Raw genomic sequence first — 24,251 nt, 5'->3', positions numbered from 1 at the left:
TGTTCTCTACTTTTGTTCACTGTTTTTGGACAAAATAAAGATGTTTGTTGACGTGCCTTGGTGAAGACTTACAGCATTTCAGAATAAATCCGGAAATGTATAACTTATAATTTTGCTCTCTGGTGTATAAGTACTGAGCTCAAAACTTAAAAGTTCAAAAGCCTTATGGCCTGCAGGATGAAGCTTTCTGTGAACCTGGTGGTGTGGGGCCGGGTGCTGCGGTTGTGACTGCGGTGATTGGGGTATTTCATTTCCCTTTTGGCTTGCTTCCTACACCGCTAGCTATAAAAGTCCTCTATTGTTGGCAGCTTTGTCCTTGTGATGTGAAGAGCAATTTTCACCTCACTCTGTAATGCCTTACAGTTGAGGGTAGTGCCTGACAAAAGAAACACTAGGGCTTTTGGTGAACCTTAAACAGGACACAGCAAATATTGGTGTTGCTGTTGATGCCTCTGCTCATAACAACTGAGAAGCTGTTTGGCTTGGCACGTGAAGGCCTTTGCACGCCAAATAAAATAACTTTAACTTGTTTAGTTTACACATAATTTCCCAACACTTTTCAGTCATCAAAGATTTCCTCACAACAAAAGTAAACTTTTAAAAGACCTTCAGTGTATGAGAGATTGTTTATCTAAAGCATTATACAGTGTAGCTGTTATTAAAGGAACACAGGATACCTAGGGGCCAAATGCAGGACAAACAGAGTCAATTAAAAGTGATTTAATGAGTGATATATATACAAATAAGTGCAGAGTGCACAGGGGGAAAGGAGAGGGGGCTTGGTGAGTTCTGTGGTGAGTGGTGGTGAGCGTGCCCAGTGCAGGTGAGGTCCACAAATCCAGGTTAGGCGTCCCTCCACGTGGCAATGGCGTCCTTCGTGTGTACAAACAATTCTCTAAGTGAGAAGTAGTGGCGACAGGGAACAAGCATGCATGTAAGCAGGAGGACAGGCAGGCAGGAATGGTTTGCAAGGAACTGCAGAAAAAGAGAACAGGAACAGTCACAAACAATTTAATAAACACAGAGAAAACAGGGTACACCAAGGAAGCCAGGTATGCAGCACACTACCGCTCTTCCTGACGAAATGATTTGGCGACGAGTGAGGTCAGTCTTCTTAAACTGGAGAGGGTGGTTAGTGGATGATGTGTAGAAGATCACCACACCCACAGCTCACAGACACACACAGAGAACAGGGCAGACGCATGCAGGAAAACAAACAGGGGAAACAAACACAGAAACAAGAGCGAAGAGGAGGGCTGCCATGATACCATCATGACAGCACCTGGGTACAGGTATATGTCATATTGCCAAGTGCTGTCTTCTTTGTGACATATGTTATTGCTACCAAGCAACCACATTTTTGTGGGAAAAAGGATGCTGCTAACGTTACGTTACCTAACTTTATAAGTTACAGTTATATTGAAATGTTAAGGTTGCTTTGTTTTTTACCTTGGTTTTATCGGTTGAGGTAGTGTGGCTTATTCAAACTTCATTAAAGAACTATAAGGCATACCATCATATCCTCCTGATTTCAAATTTCCAATTTCCGGTGTGGCCATGAAGAAAGAGAGAGACCCAGAGATGCCCTGCAATCCCAATGGAAACAATAACAAGTAGTAGTAGTAGACGGATAGGAATAGAAGCAATAATAGCAAAATTATTTATAATAATTATGGGTTTTCAGCAAAAACAAAATTGCAGATAGACAATAAGCCTGTGAATATTCTCATTTGTCCAGGTCGTCGTTATCCTCAAAGCAATTTCAGTCAAAAGCAACTGGACTTGGTTATTTGTCTAGGAAGACGTTTCACCTCTCATCCAAGAGGCTTCATCAGTTCATGTACGCATCTGACCAGGCTGGGACTGGTCCAGGACCAGGACCAGGCTGGGACTGGACCAACTAACTGGTGTGATCCAGGTATTTAACCTCTCACAAGGCCGATGATGTCACTGGGACCCTTTGTTCTCCAACAACTACGTTGGCACTTGGAGCCAAGTCCAGTTGCTTTTGACTGAAATTGCTTTGAGGACAGATAGAAAATGTTAGCAACTGGCCGTTGAAGTAATTGGACGACTAAAGAGCATGAGACAAACAAAAAAACAGGGCTAAAAGCTGAGTAAATATTAGTACTGCAGGGGGAAAGAAATAGCATGATAATCTGTGTGTTCTAAACGTGTGAATAGGCTTCTGTTTGCTAAAAACAAAACGGCATGTCTGCTTTTTAAGATGGTATTATACCAAGCTGTACGTCCAGTCGCTTGTACTGGCCAAACATCAAATCATGCAGCTATGATGTGGATACAGTGGCCTGATTCTCCAGACATTCCACAAGGGACTCGCATTGTAAGTACAGGAAATCCTGTTTGTTGCAAATCTGGATTACATTCATTGATAAATATCAGCGGAGGGGTAGTAGTTTACAGACAGATTTGCAAAATAATCTCATTATGCAATCGTGACTATAGCAGCTCTATGAGAGAGAGGGAGGTGGACCGTGTTTCTCAATTGAGGTGGTGGTCACTGTGTAATATGAAGAAATACGTGTCTGATTGGTAATCCTATTATTTCTCTGCAGTCAGTCTGAGGTGTTATGCAAGTTATCCACCCACCCACACCGCAAAAGCATGGCATGAAATAAGTGCATATCATCGTCCACACTCAATCACCACACACACACACACTCACACACATACTGACACACAAACTGTCCTCCTTCTCCTCTGATGAGCCACTGATAAGCAGATGGTGACAGGTATGTGCCTGAAGCCCTTACATGCTCTAGTGTTAAGAACTACTGATCACAAACCAGTTCACTTTCCCCTTAAGGCACTGAGTGCAAATGCTTTTGTTAGGAGTCCTATTATTAGGGGGCTTATCCTCAGGCAGGGTAAATAGAATCCGCCTCCTTAAAGCCTGGACAGAAAAATGTAAGACACACATATAATTTAAAAGAAAAAGAATCTTAACACGGGCTTTTGTTTTTATGGTTATTTACAAAACCGATCAGTGTGGCTGTGCAACTGATATGGAGCAGCAAATGTATTCTGAGCAATTATTGTATTTTCATTTGTTATGCATTGCAGAAAGGCACGCTAGTTTGTAATCTTTTTTGTACTTTTATGTCTATTTTGTCACTTTTTAGTTGATTTTGTCAGCCCCTGTGGACAGAAGCAGAAGTGTTTCGATGTACATCACCACCTTGTGTCGTAAAGATCGTAATTTGGCAAGTTTGTTCATTTTATACGGAAGCAAGTGGAAGAAAGACAAAGACAACATTTTGAATACTAATTTTCTCGTCAACAACTGTTTGCAAGATGCATAACCATGAGATAATGTATCTTTATTTGCCCATATAAGATTAAAGTCCTAGTCTGCAGTATTTTTTTTTGATCATAGTCTTTGAAGTCGACACTATGCTCTGATAAAACAACATAAATCATCCGGTCTGTAGAGCCTGTAGGGCCCGCATCATCCTTATCTCGCGAGCTACATCGTATTTTAATCCCAAATCAGTCTGGTAAATTGCCACAGAGAAAATTTGGAGAAGCGACCAATCCAATCAGGGTTGGTTTTGAAGCGGCTCGAAGTGTGATGCAACGAGAAGTGACAGTTCAGTGTAAACAACAGTGGCTTCTGGGGATGAGATGAGCGCAGCTATCAAGCAAGGTGGCTGGAGTCTCACTTAGAGAGAGGGTGAGAAGTTCAGCATCCGTGAGGAACTTGGAGTAGAGCCGCTGCTCCTTTGCGTTGAAAGGAGCCAGTTGAGGTGGTTCAGGATCATCTAGTAAGGATGCCCCCTGGGCGCCTCCCTAGGGAGATGTTCCAGGCACGTCCAGCTGGAAGGAGACTGCCGTAGGCCTTGTGCTCGTGCTCTTACACATGTGCACGCTCGTACATGTGCAAACGCGCTCTACAAAAGCCCACCTCTCCCAAACGGTCCGTAGCCGGCAAGCGGGCCGTAGCTAGGCGCGTTGCGGTTGCACTCACACTGGTCAAACAAACTAGACTTTAGTCGTGAAACCTGTTTGTAACAAGATAATTTAACCTCAAATGTTTATAGCTTTCGGAGTTTCAAACTCTGTCTCCATTCACCTGTTAAGAAAAAATTGCTAAAAAAAAAAAGCTATTGTGCACAGAGATCACATCTCATCTCATCTTCATCCGCTTATCTGGGGTCGGGTCGCGGGGGCAGCAGCTTTAGCAGGGGACCCCAAACTTCCTCAGAGCCGCCGTTGGCCTCCTGCTCGTGCTCGTGCATATGCGCACACTCGTACATGTGCAAACGCGCTCTACAAAAGCCCACCTCTCCCAAGTGGTTTGTGACCGGCAAGCGGGCCGCAGCTAGGCGTGGTGCGGTTGCACTCACACTGGTCAAACAAACTAGACTTTACCCGTAAAACCTGTTTGGGCACGGTACGGATGGACAGTGTGAGTGCAACCTAAGTTATTACATGGCAATTGGCCTGTTCTGAGCAGGCGCATGCTCCAATCAGGCACAGCACTTTATTAATGTAAAATTATGTCTTGCATTTCATAAATAACATACGCTTTTAACATTGTCTCCAGTTTGGACACACTTTCTCATTCACTGGAACGGGAAAGTGTGTCCAAACGTTTGACTGGTACTGTGCTTGTCTCTGATGTTTCATGTTTGAAACCTGTTTACACCATGTACACATTAGGTCTTTAACACCATCACATAATGATGAGACTGGCTGCATTTCATTGGTGTTATAATTAGAACATGATGTTTCAACTCTTCTAACGTATGGACTATAATATTTAAATGACCTGTTCTCTGTCAACCTAGTGTTATTATGTGCTCACCGGTTTAAAAAATGTTAACGAACAGTTGGCCTTTCTGGTTTTGCTCCCATGTTTGCCTGCAGCCCCTGCAGCGAGGGCTTACACTAAAGCGAGCCTTAGAAGCCTCTCGGTTTATTTGCTTGTGTGTCAGACGGCCCAAGGGAAAGACTTTTATGACAATTCATTCATGTCTCATGAGACAGAAAGTTACCCTTATAATTTTTCCAAGCTGCAAAAAAAAAACTAAAAAAAAACCCCGAACATACTGTTACTTACACTGCATGCTGAATACAGAATGATTTCTCAATGGTTTCACTTCAAAAGAGGTCGATGTCACATGCAACAAGAATGTTACCACGGGTTGAAGTGATCAAACAAATAACCCCAGAGAACAACAACAGGAAATGCCTTTAAATACAGACAGGCCACTGTAAATTGCATTAAGCAATGATAACAAATAACCAAAAAAGGGCACAAAACGCCGGTGCCACCGTTGTATATTATTATAGTGAGTGCCACTAACACAGTGGTTTCCCTATTATAAATACTGTCATATGTAACAAGATGATTTAACCTCAAATGTTTTTAGTTTGGGCGGCAGTAGCTCAGTCCATAGGTGACTTGGCTGGGAACTGGAGTGTCGCTGGTACGAGTCCCTGTGTGGACCATGAATGGTACGTGGACTGGTGGCTGGAGAGGTGCTGTTGAGCGAGGCACAGAACCCCCAACTGCTCGGGGCGCCAGTCACTGGCTCTATAATAATAGAGTGAAATCTGAATTTCCCCATTGCGGGACAAATAAAGGAATTCTTCTTCTTCTTCTTCTTCTTCTTTCGGAGTTTCAAATCGTGTCTCCATTCACCTGTTAAGGAAAAACAGCACAGAGGCTATTGTGTACAGAGATGACATCTCATCTCATCTCATCTTCAGCCTCTTATCCGTAGTCGGGTCGCCGGGGCAACAGCTTTAGCAGGGGACCCCAAACTTCCCTTTCCCGGGCCACATTAACCAGCTCTAACTGGAGGATCCTGAGGCGTTCCCAGGCCAGTGTGGAGATCTAATCTCTCCACCTGGTCCTGGGTCTACCCCGAGGAGAGGACATTTTGGGTAAATATGGTAAAAGGGTAAATGGACTTGTACTTGTATAGCGCCTTTCTAGTCTTCTGACTACTCAAGGAGCTTTCACAGTGTTTGTCACATTCACCCGTTCACACAGACATTCACACTGATGGCAGTGGACATCTACAGACCATCTAATCTAATCTAACCATTCACACCACATTTACACACCCATGGGCAGCACAGGGAGCAATTCGTGGTTCAGGACACTTCGACATGTGGGACGACCCACTCTTCCACTGAGCCGCAGTCGCCCCAAATATCCAAAAGGCAGATGAGATAAGCGTGTCCATCAAACATACTTTATTAAACCACGGAAGATGAAATATAAACAGGCGTGCTCTACCAACTGAATTATATCAGTCATGCTATATCACTCTTTGACAGTTGACATTTTAATTTGTCACTGTTTTTCAGTCGTTGGTCACAATGTGCTGCACTGTGGCCGAGTTTGTGAAAATACCTATGGTTTCATGTGATTCACACTTTGATTGATTGATTCAGTTATTGAGTCACAATACCGTATTTTTTTGGATTATAAGTCACAGTTTGTTTTCATAGTTTGGCCGGGGGTGCGACTTATACTCTGGAGTGACTTAAGTGCGAAATTATTAACACATTACCGTAAAATATCAAATAAAAGCCCGGGCTATTATTTATGTCAGTCACTGAAGAGACTAGGCGTATATCAGCAATCACACACACACACACACGTCAACCAATCAAAATTGGGCGGGGGCGCGTCATGGCAGAAGTGCGTTGTGAAAAGAAAGATGCTAGCTGCTACTTCCGTACCTATGAGTTGGCGGAGTTGTTCAGAAGTGACACCGAGGAAGAAGAGTTCAGTGGATTTAGTGATTAGCAGTGACAGAGTGTTTGGTAAACGTAGAGCATGTTCTATATGTTATAGTTCTGTGTGATTAGTGACAGAGTGTTTGGTAAACGTAGAGCATGTTCTATATGTTATAGTTCTGTGTGATTAGCAGTGACAGAGTGTTTGGTAAACGTAGAGCATGTTCTATATGTTATAGTTCTGTGTGATTAGCAGTGACAGAGTGTTTGGTAAACGTAGAGCATGTTCTATATGTTATAGTTCTGTGTGATTAGTGACAGAGTGTTTGGTAAATGTAGAGCATGTTCTATATGTTATAGTTCTGTGTGATCAGTGACAGAGTGTTTGGTAAACGTAGAGCATGTTCTATATGTTATAGTTCTGTGTGATTAGTGACAGAGTGTTTGGTAAACGTAGAGCATGTTCTATATGTTATAGTTCTGTGTGATTAGTGACAGAGTGTTTGGTAAACGTAGAGCATGTTCTATATGTTATAGTTCTGTGTGATTAGTGACAGAGTGTTTGGTAAACGTAGAGCATGTTCTAGATGTTATAGTTCTGTGTGATTAGTGACAGAGTGTTTGGTAAACGTAGAGCATGTTCTATATGTTATAGTTCTGTGTGATTAGCAGTGACAGAGTGTTTGGTAAACGTAGAGCATGTTCTATATGATATAGTTCTGTGTGATTAGTGACAGAGTGTTTGGTAAACGTAGAGCATGTTCTATATGTTATAGTTCTGTGTGATTAGTGACAGAGTGTTTGGTAAACGTAGAGCATGTTCTATATGTTATAGTTCTGTGTGATTAGCAGTGACAGAGTGTTTGGTAAACGTAGAGCATGTTCTATATGTTATAGTTCTGTGTGATTAGTGACAGAGTGTTTGGTAAACGTAGAGCATGTTCTATATGTTATAGTTCTGTGTGATTAGTGACAGAGTGTTTGGTAAACGTAGAGCATGTTCTATATGTTATAGTTCTGTGTGATTAGTGACAGAGTGTTTGGTAAACGTAGAGCATGTTCTATATGTTATAGTTCTGTGTGATTAGTGACAGAGTGTTTGGTAAACGTAGAGCATGTTCTATATGTTATAGTTCTGTGTGATTAGTGACAGAGTGTTTGGTAAACGTAGAGCATGTTCTATATGTTATAGTTCTGTGTGATTAGCAGTGACAGAGTGTTTGGTAAATGTAGAGCGTGTTCTATATGTTACAGTTCTGTGTGATTAGTGACAGATTGTTTGGTAAACGTAGAGCATGTTCTATATGTTATAGTTCTGTGTGATTAGTGACAGAGTGTTTGGTAAACGTAGAGCATGTTCTATATGTTATAGTTCTGTGTGATTAGTTACAGAGTGTTTGGTAAACGTAGAGCATGTTCTATATGTTATAGTTCTGTGTGATTAGTGACAGAGTGTTTGGTAAACGTAGAGCATGTTCTATATGTTATAGTTCCGTGTGATTAGCAGTGACAGAGTGTTTGGTAAACGTAGAGCAGGTTCTACATGTTATAGTTCTGTGTGATTAGTGACAGAGTGTTTGGTAAACGTAGAGCGTGTTCTATATGTTATAGTTCTGTGTGATTAGTGACAGAGTGTTTGGTAAACGTAGAGCATGTTCTATATGTTATAGTTCTGTGTGATTAGCAGTGACAGAGTGTTTGGTAAATGTAGAGCGTGTTCTATATGTTACAGTTCTGTGTGATTAGTGACAGATTGTTTGGTAAACGTAGAGCATGTTCTATATGTTATAGTTCTGTGTGATTAGTGACAGAGTGTTTGGTAAACGTAGAGCATGTTCTATATGTTATAGTTCTGTGTGATTAGTTACAGAGTGTTTGGTAAACGTAGAGCATGTTCTATATGTTATAGTTCTGTGTGATTAGTGACAGAGTGTTTGGTAAACGTAGAGCATGTTCTATATGTTATAGTTCTGTGTGATTAGCAGTGACAGAGTGTTTGGTAAACGTAGAGCATGTTCTATATGTTATAGTTCTGTGTGATTAGTGACAGAGTGTTTGGTAAACGTAGAGCATGTTCTATATGTTATAGTTCCGTGTGATTAGCAGTGACAGAGTGTTTGGTAAACGTAGAGCAGGTTCTACATGTTATAGTTCTGTGTGATTAGTGACAGAGTGTTTGGTAAACGTAGAGCATGTTCTATATGTTATAGTTCTGTGTGATTAGTGACAGAGTGTTTGGTAAACGTAGAGCATGTTCTATATGTTATAGTTCTGTGTGATTAGTGACAGAGTGTTTGGTAAACGTAGAGCATGTTCTATATGTTATAGTTCTGTGTGATTAGTGACGGAGTGTTTGATAAACGTAGAGCATGTTCTATATGTCATAGTTCTGTGTGATCATTGTCAGAGTGTTTGGTAAACGTAGAGCATGTTCTATATGTTAAAGTTCTGTGTGATTAGTGACAGAGTGTTTGGTAAACGTAGAGCATGTTCTATATGTTATAGTTCTGTGTGATTAGTGACAGAGTGTTTGGTAAACGTAGAGCATGTTCTATATGTTATAGTTCTGTGTGATTAGTGACAGAGTGTTTGGTAAACGTAGAGCATGTTCTATATGTTATAGTTCTGTGTGATTAGTGACAGAGTGTTTGGTAAACGTAGAGCATGTTCTATATGTTATAGTTCTGTGTGATTAGTGACAGATTGTTTGGTAAACGTAGAGCATGTTCTATATGTTATAGTTCTGTGTGATTAGCAGTGACAGAGTGTTTGGTAAACGTAGAGCATGTTCTATATGTTATAGTTCTGTGTGATTAGTGACAGAGTGTTTGGTAAACGTAGAGCGTGTTCTATATGTTATAGTTCTGTGTGATTAGCAGTGACAGAGTGTTTGGTAAACGTAGAGCATGTTCTATATGTTATAGTTCTGTGTGATTAGTGACAGAGTGTTTGGTAAACGTAGAGCGTGTTCTATATGTTATAGTTCTGTGTGATCAGTGACAGAGTGTTTGGTAAACGTAGAGCATGTTCTATATGTTATAGTTCTGTGTGATCAGTGACAGAGTGTTTGGTAAACGTAGAGCATGTTCTATATGTTATAGTTCTGTGTGATTAGTGACAGAGTGTTTGGTAAACGTAGAGCATGTTCTATATGTTATAGTTCTGTGTGATTAGTGACAGAGTGTTTGGTAAACGTAGAGCATGTTCTATATGTTATAGTTCTGTGTGATTAGCAGTGACAGAGTGTTTGGTAAACGTAGAGCATGTTCTATATGTTATAGTTCTGTGTGATTAGTGACAGAGTGTTTGGTAAACGTAGAGCATGTTCTATATGTTATAGTTCTGTGTGATTAGCAGTGACAGAGTGTTTGGTAAACGTAGAGCATGTTCTATATGTTATAGTTCTGTGAATGACTCTGACCGTAACATGTGACGTTAACACACCAGGCACGTTCTCAGCTCGTTGTTTATGCGTCATATAACGTAAACACTTATTCAGCCTGTTGTTCTCTGTTCTAGTTTTAGTTTAAATTGCCTTTCAAGATGAAATGTCGTTTCTTGGTGTTGGATTTTATCAAATACATTTACCCCAAAAATTCGACTTATACTCGAGTGTGACTTATAAATGTTTTTTTCCTTCTTTATTTTGCATTTTCGGCCGGTGAGACTTTGAATACGGTAAATGCTTTTTCATGTTAAATAATTGTGTATTGCTATAATCTACCTGTGTGACTACAACCTCTTATACGGAAATGTTTCAGTTTCATTTGACAGTACACTCTGAAATACAGAGTGTACTGTCGTCCTCTGTTCGAGAGATTGGTGGTTCGATCCCCAGCTCCCCTGGTCCACATGTCGAAGTGTCCTTGGGCAAGACACTGAACCCTGAATTGCTCCCTGTGCTGCGCATGGGTGTGTAAATGTGGTGTGAATGGTTAGATTAGATGGTATGTAGATGTCCACTGCCATCAGTGTGAATGTCTGTGTGAATGGGTGAATGTGACAAACACTGTGAAGCGCCTTGAGTAGTCAGATGACTAGAAAGGCGCTATATAAGTACAAGTCCATTTACCATTTACCATTTGTATAAATCATTTAAAATACATTTTTGGATCAAAGATAACTAAGGTTATGTGTCGCCTTAATGCAGAGCTTTCACGAACTCTCTTCCTGTCCGCCGCTTTCACAGCATTTCCACCTTTTCCTCATTTGGCGGGAAGAGCGGCACCCCTAATGCCTCCCCGATCAATGATATGACCGCCGCCAGTCTGGCACTTGAGAGTATCCACTTCTGAGAGTGGCTTGCACCTTGCGTTAGGAAGACTCAATTTTCACCTGTGTAGAAAAGAAATCTTCCAATAAGGACGTGATCTCAAAATTGCATATAAGCAATAATTCATCAGCTTTTCCAGACTGGCACAATTCATCAGTGGGCACGTTGAGCTGGTGTTAATCAGAAACCCTCTAATGTGGGATCCAGGTCTCAGTCTATTTGATTTTCTGGATATATTTCTGTTTTTTTGTTGCTGGAATTTTCCATCTAGAGGTTTGAAGTATGTTTCCAACCACCTGTTGGGGCAGACAGCTCTGCATGGAGAGAACTTATCAGGTTTTCTTTTAGAAGAAGAAGAATTACTTTATTTGTTCCGCTTTTATTATTAATCATGTTACACACACGCAGGCCCGAAATACACACACATGACAAATATACATATAATTAAGGAGATATGTTGGGGGCTGAGTAGTTGGGTGTTCGGTGCCTTGCACCTCGGCAGTGCCCAGGAGATGAACTGGCACCTTCATGGTCCACACAGGGATTTGAACCAGTAACCCTACAGTTCCCGGCCAAGTCACCTATGGACTAAGCTACTGTTGCCCCGTGCAGAAAGAATGCAGATGAACAAACGTGATACACATATGCAAAACAAACTTAAAATGATATCAATAAAACGAGCATGGGAGAATCCGTCTCTTACTCTTACCAAATCTACACACACACACACACACACACTTATACACATATATATATATATATATATATATATATATATATATATATATAAACCCGTAATGATTCTGCACTTAGAGGAGATAATCGATCCACTTATTCATGGTTGCTGTGTCCTTCTTAAGCCATTTTCTTGTCAATTCCCCGTTTGCATGCCAATAACACTAATCCCCAATGTAAACATGCGTCTGCGTCATGGCTGCTGTTGCACATAATTCTCTGTTTTTCTGTTTTATTGACTGTTCACAGGAAAAGGGCAAGAGCAGCATATTGATTAGACAGCATATGAAGATGCAATCTTCATCAGACTGTAAATCATACACCCACCTCTTTACACCTGTGATCGGGCTCGAGCTGTAGATAGACACACAATGAACCTGGTCTCATGTCAACCTGCAGGTTTCCTTTAAACTATCTATAAACTATTGTGAGGAAACATCATAAACAATTGAGTTTTGATGTTGATTCAGTATGTGATTTCAATTCTTCTTCTTCTTCTTCTGCTTCTTCTTATTAATTATTATTGTTTTGTTTTGCTTAAATTAGTTTTGTATGTGTCTTATCATTTGCTTTGTCTGCCTGCAACGGTTCACTTATTTTGCTTTATTATATTGTTTTTTACTATTTTCGGTTAATTTACATATTATAATATTTAAAAATGAATAAAAATGTCAATCAATCAATCAGTATGAATGGAGTTTCTACTGCTTTCATCTGTTCCCTATTAATGCACTGTGTGTGTGTGTGTGTGTGTTTTTGTGTGTGTGTGTGTGTGTGTGTGTGTGTGTGTGTGTGTGTGTGTGTGTGTGTGTGTGTGTGTGTGTGTGTGTGTGTGTGTGTGCGTGTGTGCGAGCGAGAGAGAGAGGGAGAACAAGAGATCATTCTAAGTTAAAAACGGAGTTAAATGTCAAACTTTTGGGGTATTTATTATTATTATTATTATTATGATTAATTTATTATCCTAGTATAAAGTCCCTGGTGAAGCAGCGCGGAGGAGCCGTGACTTGATCCGTCTGTAGTGGCGGCGGCGGCGGTGGTTTTTGGAGTGAACCTCTTCACACTGCGGCTCGTCAGGGGGCGGCTCTCTGGCTGCTCTTTACGCATCATTATAAAGCTTACTCCCTCCCTCTGCGCGCTGTCCCGCTCCGCAGCTGCGAGCCCTCAGTGTCTGGATCTATGTTGTAGATAGATGGGCTAGATGCCACACGCCATTAGCCTCCAGGTTGAAAGTTTGATTTCACATTTTTGCCGTTCTTCTTCTTCTTCTTCTTGTCGGGGCTTTGTTTTTTCTCCTCTGCTTGGATACTGCTGACTTCGGCATTGGATATGTGCACACAGGATGATGACAACCCCTTTCCTCCCCGTAGAAGTAAAATAAAATAGGCTTTCGCACACACTGGATTTACTCCTGTCGTTCCATATGAAGAAGCCAAAAGTAAGTAATTGTTTCTGTTTGTTTTGTTTTTTACATGAGGGAAAAAACGGTTTGCGCTGCCGCGTGACGCACAGCAGCGGGATACGTTGCTGCGAGTCTCCAAACGTCACCACTCAAACAAGTTGTCCAAGTAAACCTTTAAGATTTTTCTTTATTCATTACTCTCGTGCTTTGACTATACTTAAATAAAGAGACAGTTATGTGATAAATGGCAGGAGTGCCAGCGGGGTCAGAGGTGTGCGGTTGCGCTCCCTGGTTCTCTCTGGGGTTTAATTGCGGTGGTGGACATGTGTTAAAGCTGCTTCTCTCCTGAACGCAACACAGCGTGTCCGCGTCTCCCTCCTCTCGCCTGAAGAGCGGCTCTTCTTATTATGGCTCCCCGATCCATAAGCGCAGTATCTTAGCTGCGCCAGCCTGCCACTGGCGCTCGAGTGTCCGCTCCTGAAAACGGGTTGCACCTTGCTTAGCTGCCGCTTATTTGTATTCTTTTACAATTCAAGTGATGGGTTTTGTAATCGGGCAGGTGGTACAGGGAAGCAGGCTGGCTCTACACCTCTTTACCTGCGGAACAGACTTCTGCCAATGAGGACAGGGTGTTTAGATCGAGCAGAAGCCGCGGTTTATCCACGTTTACAGGTTGGCACACATCGATGGGTAAATTCATCTGGTGCCCTATAATGTGAGGTCCTGTGTCAGTCAAGTATTTTATGAAAACAGCCTATTTCTGTTAAGGTACGGCTGGAATTAACCATCTACAGATTCGGACTGCGTTTTCATGCACCGGGTCAGGCAGGCCGTTGAGAGCGCTTGCAGGGCCAGTTTAGGCCCTGTGACTACAAGCCCTGACACCATAAGCTGTGGCCTCTGACGTGGCTGACCCGGAATGCACAAATGGACGACTAAAAGCCACTTTTAAGGCCACTTTAATGTGCTGTAGGTATTGCTTCAATGAGAGTTTTGATCCATCCAGACCAACAGATGATCACATTAAAGCAAACAGTTAAGCTGAAACACATGTTCTAATGTGTTTTAATGGAAAACTCGTCTCCCCCTTCTATAAAAGCCACGGGTGTTTGTCAGCTGTGCACTTTAGAAGGTGCACAGACTAAATTTAGGCAGGTTTAACCTGCATTACATCCCCCAGGCTGTTTGACTGAACCCTGGGTAATCTATATCAGGGGTTTGACTAATCTCTGCCTCTCTCTGAATGCCAATTTAAGCTCCTTTTAATGACTAAATGAGATTTATGTTTTTTAAATGAAAGGACATCAAACAAATAAAAACGTATTTAACAAGGGTGTGCATGTGTGCATGCATCTGGGAATGAAAGTCCTTGACGTTTCCCGGAGGAACATTGAGCATTTGTGCATCCCTGCTGCTGGTAATCATAATCTGAGCAGAGTTTCATTAATGCTTTTCAAATGGAGTCACACAGTCAGTGGATGCACGTATACCGTCACCTTTCATCTTTTATTCCCTGTCCTTGCCACAGTCCCTGGTGCTTTTCACTGTCACGTAATCACGTGTAAAAAATATTTAGGGAATTGATCCTCGCATAAATCAAATGGAAGTGTCAAAAAGTGCATCCGTGGTGAACTGATGACGGTCGTTCCCCTCACTCTGACAACAAAAACAAGCATTCTTAGATAAGCTATGGCACACGAGGTGTAAGAATGAGTGTGTGCGTGCGTGTGCGTGTGTGAGTGTGAGAGAGTGAGTGAGTGAAAGTGGGAGAGCAGGCACTCAGGTCTGTGGGCTGTGCCGGGTTTAGAGAGATGTCTGTGATCCCCCTTCACCTACCAAATTTGTAACCTGAATTAACAACCATTGCTGTTTATTGTCACAGAGATCAACACTAAATAATTCTTTAGCGCTTTTCACATTTGTGTCTGTTCAAAGAACTCAAGTCTTGAAAGTACCGGGATGATTAATGCACATACATGGTCCAGACAGAGGAGCCAACATCTAACAGGCCGTAAATCCACAGGCCAACTGCTCACAGAGTAGGCTCACTTTGCTCCTGCTTTGCAGCCACTTCCCTGCTTACGACCAGCGTGTAACATGAGAATCCCCTCTGTAAATCAAATCATTTTCAAATTAGATTCGTTGTCAACTATTAGATTAACACCAACCATTTCTAGTTGTTTTATTTTTAATGACAAAAAAAGACAAACTTTTCCGATTCCAGCTTCTGGAATGTGAACATTTGCTGCTTTCTTTAACTCCTCTATGGCTGTAAACTAAATATCTTTCTGACATTTTCTAGTCTGAGCAACTAATCAATTCATCCAGAAAAGAATCAACGTATAAACTGTCAATGTTGACATTAGTTGCAGCCATAATTGCAGGAAATCTTCATCCTTTCAGAGTGTCAAAGACGCGGGTATGTGCACCGCAGACGAGAAAGCAAAGCATGGAAAGAAATGACAGACCGCGCTGCAGCATTAGATTGATTATGTCACATACAGGAGGTAGGCGTTGTGTTGGGAAGGGTGTTAATGTGTCAGAATTACTCTCTCCAGTAATCACAGCTGAATAAATCACTTTTAGGCGAGATTGATTGGCTCGTCTGCGGTCATTTGACTACGTGCCCAGTCTAAACTTAAACCCACTTAAAGGAAGTGTGCCTTTTGAGGGAATGCATTTAGCAGGAAATATGCGTATATGCCTTCTCGGAAACATAAGACCACCAAAGAGCTCCTGTCGAAGTCATTCTCTGAAACGTGTCAGCTGAGGTGAAGTGCGTAGCCGGGGAGGAGAGACGAGGCACACTCGCGAGAATTTGTTTATAGATCTCATTAACTGCAAAGATCTGTCAGCAAGCGAGCTTTTATGTGTCTGTTAGCCTCGGTTCGAAGATCTTTTAGACCTGGGTTCGGGCTTGTTTCCATACAAGAGACGCAGTGAGTTGGTGTCATGTGAACGCAAACACTAATGGGGGAAATCACTGTCACATGGATGCGGTACATGACCGGAGCCAGGCTGATGGGTCTGCTCTGTGGGTTGGCAGGAAGTGTGAACCAGCCACAGTGATTCATTGATCAGAGGCAATTACCAGCACTTCACACAAAAAAAACACTCACTTTCTCTGTTCTGAACTCCAGGACGGAGTCTCAAATCATTCCCTGCTTGCTACTCAGTACGCTATATGACATTTTGAACCTTATATGTGAGTGTGAGATCGAAATGCATGCTCTACTTTGCCTTGTGTCTCTATTACTTCATTTCTCACTATGGAGTACCTTCAAACTTCTGTTATTGCTGCACGTAGTAAACAATGAACAGGAGAGCGATTTCTGTGTTCCATGTTTTCAGATTGCGCAACTGATTTAAAGACATGATTAAGATTGATAATTTACGTAAGCAGAAAAACACCAAGCACTCGCTGGCTCCAGCTCAACGAATGTGGTTTTCTGATTTGATCTGTTTTATGGCATAGTTAATATCCTTTGGTTTTAGCATGTTTGTCTAATGGTTCTGGAAAATTGAATGGGCATTTACACCTTTTTCCTGACATTTCATGGGCTAAGTTGTAAGAACAATTGAATAGTTATTGTTTGTAGGTTTGTGTGTTGAAAATGTTGATCCCTGTTGGCCAGAGCTACACCGGAGTACAGGTCGCATAAATACAGCAACTACTGCTTGCACCTGGAGCTTTTCTAAATCTCGCTTGATCTGTAACTGCCAATTTCATCTTATTGTCAGTTTCTCTTAAAAAGAAAACCAGGTGCTCCTCTTGAAGGGAATGTGATTGATTGAAGCCTAGCAACCACTTCAGCGGGTGCATCAACAGTTTGCCTCTGCAAAAGGGGCTTATCTGTGAACCAGCTTTGGTTTTGTCATATGATCATTCTTGAGAATATTTTCAGAACCTCAAACCGCTGTTGGAACAATTTTATATTGGCTTTTCCATTTGCCATGGGTTGGGATAATTCAGCGCAGTTGAGTGAAGTCGAACAAGTCTGCTTTTCTTGGTCCCTGAAGTGTTGATATATAGGTATCCCCACAGCGATTTCAGTCAAAAGCAACTGGACTTGGTCATTTGTTTAGGAAGACGTTTCACCTCTCATCCAAGAGGCTTCATCAGTTCATGTACGCATCTGACCAGGCTGGGACTGGACCAGGACCAGGCTGGGACTGGACCAGGACCGGGCTGGGACTGGTCCAACTAACTGGTGTGGAGATCCAGGTATTTAACCTCTCACAAGGCCGATGATGTCACGGGAACCCCGCCTCTTGGATGAGAGGTGAAACGTCTTCCTAGACAAATAACCAAGTCCAGTTGCTTTCGACTGAAATTGCTTTGAGGATAACGACGACCTGGACAAATGAGAACATTCACAGACTGGTTGATATATCAGGATTTTTCAGAGTAACCACTGAATTTCCAAGGAGCTTTGGATTTAACCCTCAGCCCTTTCAGTTGGAAGTTAATAGAAATGTTGATCAGGTAGGAATTGAACCTATCCTACTGTCAGTAATGTCGCCCATGCAATGCAAGACTACAGTAGATTGTAACATCTTGATGTAACTCACTACTCAACTGGCAGCCCCCGGGGCCGGATCTGGCCCACAGGGGAATATTTACTGGCCTATGTAAAAAAGGAATTTGTGGCCGATGTTGACTGATGTCCTCTCACGCAACACAGTCTCAGTGCGTCAAACACTGGCGAGCTGAACCATGCTACCTTCTACACCGGTTTCCCAGCGGGCAGTGAAAGTACAAATACTAAACTGTAAAAAAACTCTGCATTTACGTTACGTTCATTTTAATCAGTCAAGTTATTGATTAATAAACTAATATTTCGCATGTGCCTGTGAGGAAGCTGTTGTTACTGCTGGGAAATAGTCAATATTTAATAAAACCCTAATATGTTTCATGTGCAAAGAGCTCAAGTAACTTACGATATCAGATAAATGTAGAGGAGAAGTATAAAGCAACAGGAAAAGAACATACTCAAGTAAAGTACAAGAAGCCTCAAACTTGTCCTTTAGTACAGGAATTGAGTGAATGTAGTTATTTAGATTGTTCATTTAATAAGTATGGTTTTTTGACAAGGTTGTTGCACTTTGAGGTCTATTACTACTATTTACATTGATAAAATAAAGACAATATATGGTCTTCTATGTCGCTGGAGTGTTTTATAGTATCTGTAGCCATTAATGTGTTATTTTGGATCATTTTTGTCAAACAGCCCCAATTTCAAACGGTTAATTGATGCCTCTAAACTTGCCAGTAGGTGTGAATGGTTGTCTGTCTCTGTTCGTCTCTATGTGTCCTGTGATAGACTGGCGTCCTGTTCAGGGTGGACCCCGCCTCACGCCCGATGTCAGCTGAGATCGGCTCCAGCCCCCCCGCGACCCCGACAGGGACAAGCGGTTGAAGATGAATGAATGAATGAATAGCCCGGCTCAAGAGGCTTAATTATATTGACTTAAAATAGGGTATAGTGTGTTTAGTATGAAAGGGTAATTTTAAGTTGATTTGGTTTCACTTCTATGCGGCCCAGAATAAGTGAAGACACATCGTCTGGCCATGACATCTGAAGCCAATTGTAATTGGTTGAACACTCCATCCTTTCTGAAAAGAAATATCAAATTTATTCAGCACATTCATCATGTTGTGGTTGTACAAATTGTGTGTTCTGGCTATTTTATATGCTCAAGGTCTTTGTGACTGGCATACTGCCTTAAACTCACATAATTAAGGGAAGCAAGGCGTTCTTTGCACATGTGGGACCCCTGCATTTTTATATACAGTGGGCGTGAAGTCATCTCGAGCAATGAGCTGTGCCACTTCACATCTGACTCAAAGCAGTCATCGCAGGGCATTTAGAGGGGGTTGATTGGTCTCATGTTCATACAAATCTTCATCTGTTCGCTACAAAATTGGAGTTTCCACATGATGACTTCTTCCTCGAATTTGGATCAAAGGCCCCAAGGACAATTGGTAGAGAAGTTAGAAACGGTGTTAGTCATCTCTGAGGTTCACATGGGTGCACATGGCCTTTGTTATAAATGCATTGCTGTAAGCTGTGCATGTTGTGCACTCAATTAAAAATGGTTTCTGTTAAATGGTGATTTTGACAGATTTCGCCAAAGTGGTCTTGGGAATTTCGCATTTCTACGGCTGCAACAATTATTTTTATCATCCATTAAGCTGTCCATTGTTTTCCGGATTAGTTGATCAGTTGTTTGGTTCATAAAATGTCAGAAAATAGTGAAAAATGTCTTTTTTATTGTCCAAAACTCTGTATAGAGACATTCAGTTTACTGTCATAGAGGAGAAAATAAACCAGAAAAAATTCACGTTTAATCTGGAATCTGAGAATCGACTAATCGTTGCAGCTTTAGTTATTTCCTCAACATCTTCTCATCTTCTGTTTTTTATAAGACTGGATTTCAACCTCTCTAGGGAGTTTTTTAGCAGTGTATTTTTCTACAAAAAAACTAGTTTTCGCTAACAAAAGAAATTAATGTTCTCAAATATTAAATGATATTAAAGATAAATATATTAAAGAGTGTTAAAATCCAGCCCTTGCTCTTAGCACTTGGCAGCTTTCGACCCTGTAGTTAATTCACAACAAGTCGTCTCAAACTAAACTTCCTGTCCTCTCACCGCATCAAGCGCATGTTGCTTATTAATAGCACCGTTGCTGCACCTTGTGTGATCAAAGCAGTAATCATAAAATGCTTTTGTAGTGCATTAACTGGTCCACGACGAGCTAGATAACATCAGCCGTTACCGACCGCAGTGATAAGTATCCAGGGATGAGTCACAAGAGCAAAACTTTAGTGGTTATCTTTTACATTTACAGTTTAATGATTCCAAGGTAAAATAAGCTCCAGTAGAAATTCAGCTGAAGTGTCGGTGAGAAGTAGGCAGGACATACATGAGTGGATCTGATAAAAATGCACGGTTGCACAACTAAACCTTCTTCCTTATTGTCCGTGCCAAATTCCCCTCCTGAAGTCAGTACATATTAACAAGATATGTCCTGTGTTTGCATAGTAAGTGATGTGGCCGTATAAATCGATTGAAAAGTCATCTTAAAATGTGGCTTTTCATTTCAAAAGAAAACAACTGAGAGCATACATCATCGAATGCAGTTTATCCTCATCCTCCCCCTCTCCAATCTGCGCTCAGTAGTGAGATCAGATTTCCTGCTTGACACCAACAGGAAGGTTAAGTTGTCATCAAAGCACCAGCGGTTCAAGTCAACACGTCCTCCACAGAGGCAGCAGATTATCCGGGTAAATCGTGGCCGGGTTCACTCATAAGTTTCATATTAATGAAAGAGGAAATCAAACAGTGAAAAACAGCACTGCCCATCCAGTGAGTTGGCATTCGGATAATTCTTCAGTTAAACGCTGGGACTCAGACTGTAATCTTATTAAGTCACTGCGCCATCTCAAACAACAAATGTCAGGAGTTGTTCCTCTCAGGAAATGTGGAACAACAAGATCTCACGGAGCCAAAGAACACTTACTGGTTCCAAGAAGCAAATAGAAATCTTGTGTATGTCCCTGAAAATAAATTGTTTTTCCTCTCTTCCCATTGTCGTCAGCCACCATTCACCATTAAAACCTCTCAGTCTCTTCGGCTCTCTGACACATAGATGCCATTAGGTTAGAAGGCTGCAGCCTTAGGTACGCAACCCACTGTTTATCACGGAGAGTGTTCTCTCAATGTGTAATTCCCTGACACGTCTAAGTTCTGGACATTTAAAAAGATTTGTTTGTTTCCTGATTTTGGTCTGAAGTAAGTAGCAGGGATGCAATTCTTCCAGATCTGACGGGGGCAGAATATAGCTGACATTAGCTGACATTAGCAATAGTTCCAGCGGACCTCAAAATAACATCATTCAAGATAACTTTAACCGGCGTCGTTCTGTGAGGACAAAAACAAGGACAGAGAGAAACAGACTTAACATACCTGCTGTTTGGGAGTTCCAGGTGAACTCATGGAAGACATTGCGCATATTAGCTGTGTGATGATGCCAGGTATTCGAGCAGCAGGCTGTGTCTAGGAGACGTAAGCTCTCTCCAGATTACGTGGAAAGCATGCTCTCCTTACCTCCTGTCAAATCCCTACACACCAAAACAGTGACAAGTTGCTCATGAACATGCCGTCACATCGCCTCTAAAAAACGTATAACTTATCAGTAGGCAAGATATTAGTAGCAGAAGCAGTCTGGTTTCCATTTGTAGTCCAACACATTGGCCGTCATGCAACCACGGAAACCAACCGGCTATCATTTGACAACAATTACGCTTTTTCTTATTATTAATCTGCATTCATATCCAACGCCTTGAACAATGGCCACCCCTTGGAGGATGAAGTCTTAGCCCAGATACCCACTGACACAACTGGAAAGTCTGAAATATCAGCCTTTGCCCCCAGAGGCGAAATTGGTATGACACAGATAGCTGATGGGATCCGAGACTGGGCATTCACGAGTGCCTCACTATATCCTCCTTATATTTGTTTACTTTTTTCTTATTTGCCCTTCAAACATTAAGACCTTTGACGGTTTGAATGCTCCGATCAGTCTGTCAGATAAAGGTCATTGATTTATTTAGGGGATCGGGTATTAGCCACATCTGTGTTAAACATATTTTCTTTATCAAAGTCACTCCTGCTCTAATTTGCATTCATTTTGTCTGGGCAGGCCGTTATTCAATCTTTAGAGACGCGGCACACCCTGGTGATGATCTTACAATCCTAATGAAGTAGCCACCATACCTTATTAACGGGGTCAGGTATTTTCCAGATCTGTATAAAATATAGTTTCTTCTACTAATGTCATTATAAAGTTCACTGTCTACAGGTTAGTTCATTCACTCTGGCTGACTTTGTATCGTCCAGTTAATACAATGAGATCCATGCAGAGAGGTTGCTTTTATTCAGGGTTATTCATTTGGGAAAAGGAGAACAATGGCATCAGATCAGGACTCACTACCCAGACTTTAGGTATTGGTTTTTGGAAAGAAAACAGTTTATTGCATAACGATTATTATACGTCACATACATTTTGATAAAATACATGTATGAAAAAATATACTCTTTTGACACCATGGCAAAAAGGGAAAAAAAGTCCTTGACACACAAAATGGGATAATTTATTTAATTCACACCCTGCCACGGTGCTGCTACAGAAAAGGTAACTAAACACATGTCAACACAGTTTCTTCCTTGTTATTTAATCTGGTAAAACACTATAATCCCCCTGGATAATACTATGGTACGCAACAGTCATTACTAGCAAGAACCATTCCACAAGTTTCTGCACAACCACAATTGTATACGTTTTCTCTCGTTCCTCTCGGATACCTTGAAGTGTAATTTGTTAGTGCAGACAGCTTTAAGTCCACCAAGCAGAGAGTCAAAGACTGAACCATCTCAGAAGATAATTTGATTCACATGTGAATTAAGTCAGCTGTGGTCGCTGAAGATCTCACATACATCGAGTAATTGTTAATGTAGTCTCTTGCCGTCTGATGGTCTGAAAATGTATTTAACAAGTCATATTTTCACACGTAATCAAGGGAACGGATTTGGTGATGACCTCAATCTTGTGCCTGATAATGTTTGAAGTGTTGACTGTCTTTAGAGCTATCCACCTGGAACCTCTAAGGAAAAACTGCCTCATTGACATTGGGGCCAATTTTCTGTGCAGTTCATTCATTGAGATGTTAAATATTGGCACGTGAATGTGATCACGGTACTTTCTGACTGACGGCCTATGACCTGACGACCCTTCACGGTGTGGCGTGGAACTGCAAAGTGCTCAATGGTATAAACATCATCAGAAACATTAAATATTGGACACATTTCAGAAAGCAGGGGCGATGGATTCTGGCCGGGAATGAAGGTTTAACTGCCAATACAAAAGGCAAGGTAATGGTTTTGAATTATTTTATCCATCAAAACAAAGAATATCTTATGAAAGAGGGGGAAAAACTTGAATGAAGCATTAGTTTAAAACCATTGATTGAACTTAACATGAGTCAACAGTAAAACATCTGGACAACAACAGCAGCCTGGTGTTTTCCTTGTACAGCCTTTATCATTTGGCATGTTTTAATCCTCCCTCCGCAACATGGGAACTAATATCACATGGGAAAATGCAAAACAACGATGTCGGCAAAAGATTAGGACAAAATATCCATCTCTCTGAGAAAACAGGCCGCCTGTTGCTAGGGTGGACTAATGTCACGTAAGTCCCCGTGTTCCGCTTTTATGAGATTATGCGGTTAAGAGGGCCACGAGGCCGATGGTCTGGAGAGCCTGTTCAGCTAATGACGCCTCAGGTTCAAAGTGCTGGTGGAAAATGAGACGGGATAATCATCCTTAGCATCAATGTGATCTAGGTGAGCAGGCCTTGACAAGAGGCCTTTAGTTTGCAGCGTCTCGCCTCGCTGTTCAACTCTGCTGGTCCGATATCAGCTGGCTCTGCTGTTGTAAGGAATAAAAATGGTTGATTTTCCACAGCAACACCATTGTTTTTAGCGTCCCATATACAAACAGGGAGCATTTAAAGCATGGGAAATTGTTTCTTTCCCTATCAGTGCGGCTATTACTTCAGTCTCCTAAGGTCATCAGAGAGTGTCAGGGAAACATTCAAATGAGTGAGTCGAAGTCCTAATGCCTTTCTCACTGAAGCCTTGTTGTTTATTGATATGTTTGGCCCAAGTTGTGTGTTGAGAGTCGCACGGAGTCCACAAGCATTTTTGGAACTTGTAGAAACAAGATCAGTTTGTTTTTGCACGGGTAGTTAACTGCGATGTTTTCCCTCTATTCCCTTGCTGAAATAACACTGCAGGATCTAAGATAACATGAATTACTTCTGTGCTTCTAAGATTACTTCTTAGAATAGAGGACTATATGTGAGACTATTAGGATTTCTGTAATCCCTGTAATTTAATTTAGTACTGTCATGACTAGTGTAGTATTAGCTTATGTCTACGTGATGATGGTCAACATTTTCATTAATGTCAAAATTGAATAAATGGCCAAATGCATTGGACAGAGTCAGGTTTGTGACCAGAGTGATAAATGAATATTTCTTCATATATTGTTCAATGTTT

General features: G+C 41.4%; 1 protein-coding gene across 1 annotated transcript in view; it reads left to right on the top strand.

Annotated features, from left to right (window-relative positions):
- The first annotated feature begins 12,884 nt into the window (after positions 1-12,884).
- kitlga (kit ligand a) overlaps positions 12,885-24,251 on the top strand; it is a 30,083-nt gene continuing 18,716 nt past the window's right edge. The window contains exon 1 of the mRNA XM_083916341.1: positions 12,885-13,160. Within this exon, the coding sequence (XP_083772467.1) occupies positions 13,146-13,160 (15 nt within the window). The 5' untranslated portion in view covers positions 12,885-13,145. The remainder of the gene's footprint in view (positions 13,161-24,251) is intronic.

Source organism: Echiichthys vipera, assembly GCF_963691815.1.
Source record: "Echiichthys vipera genome assembly, chromosome: 7".
In the NCBI taxonomy this organism is placed as follows: Eukaryota; Metazoa; Chordata; class Actinopteri; order Perciformes; family Trachinidae; genus Echiichthys; species Echiichthys vipera.
Note: the sequence above shows the minus strand (reverse complement) of the source record. Positions and strands in the feature narration are given on the sequence as shown.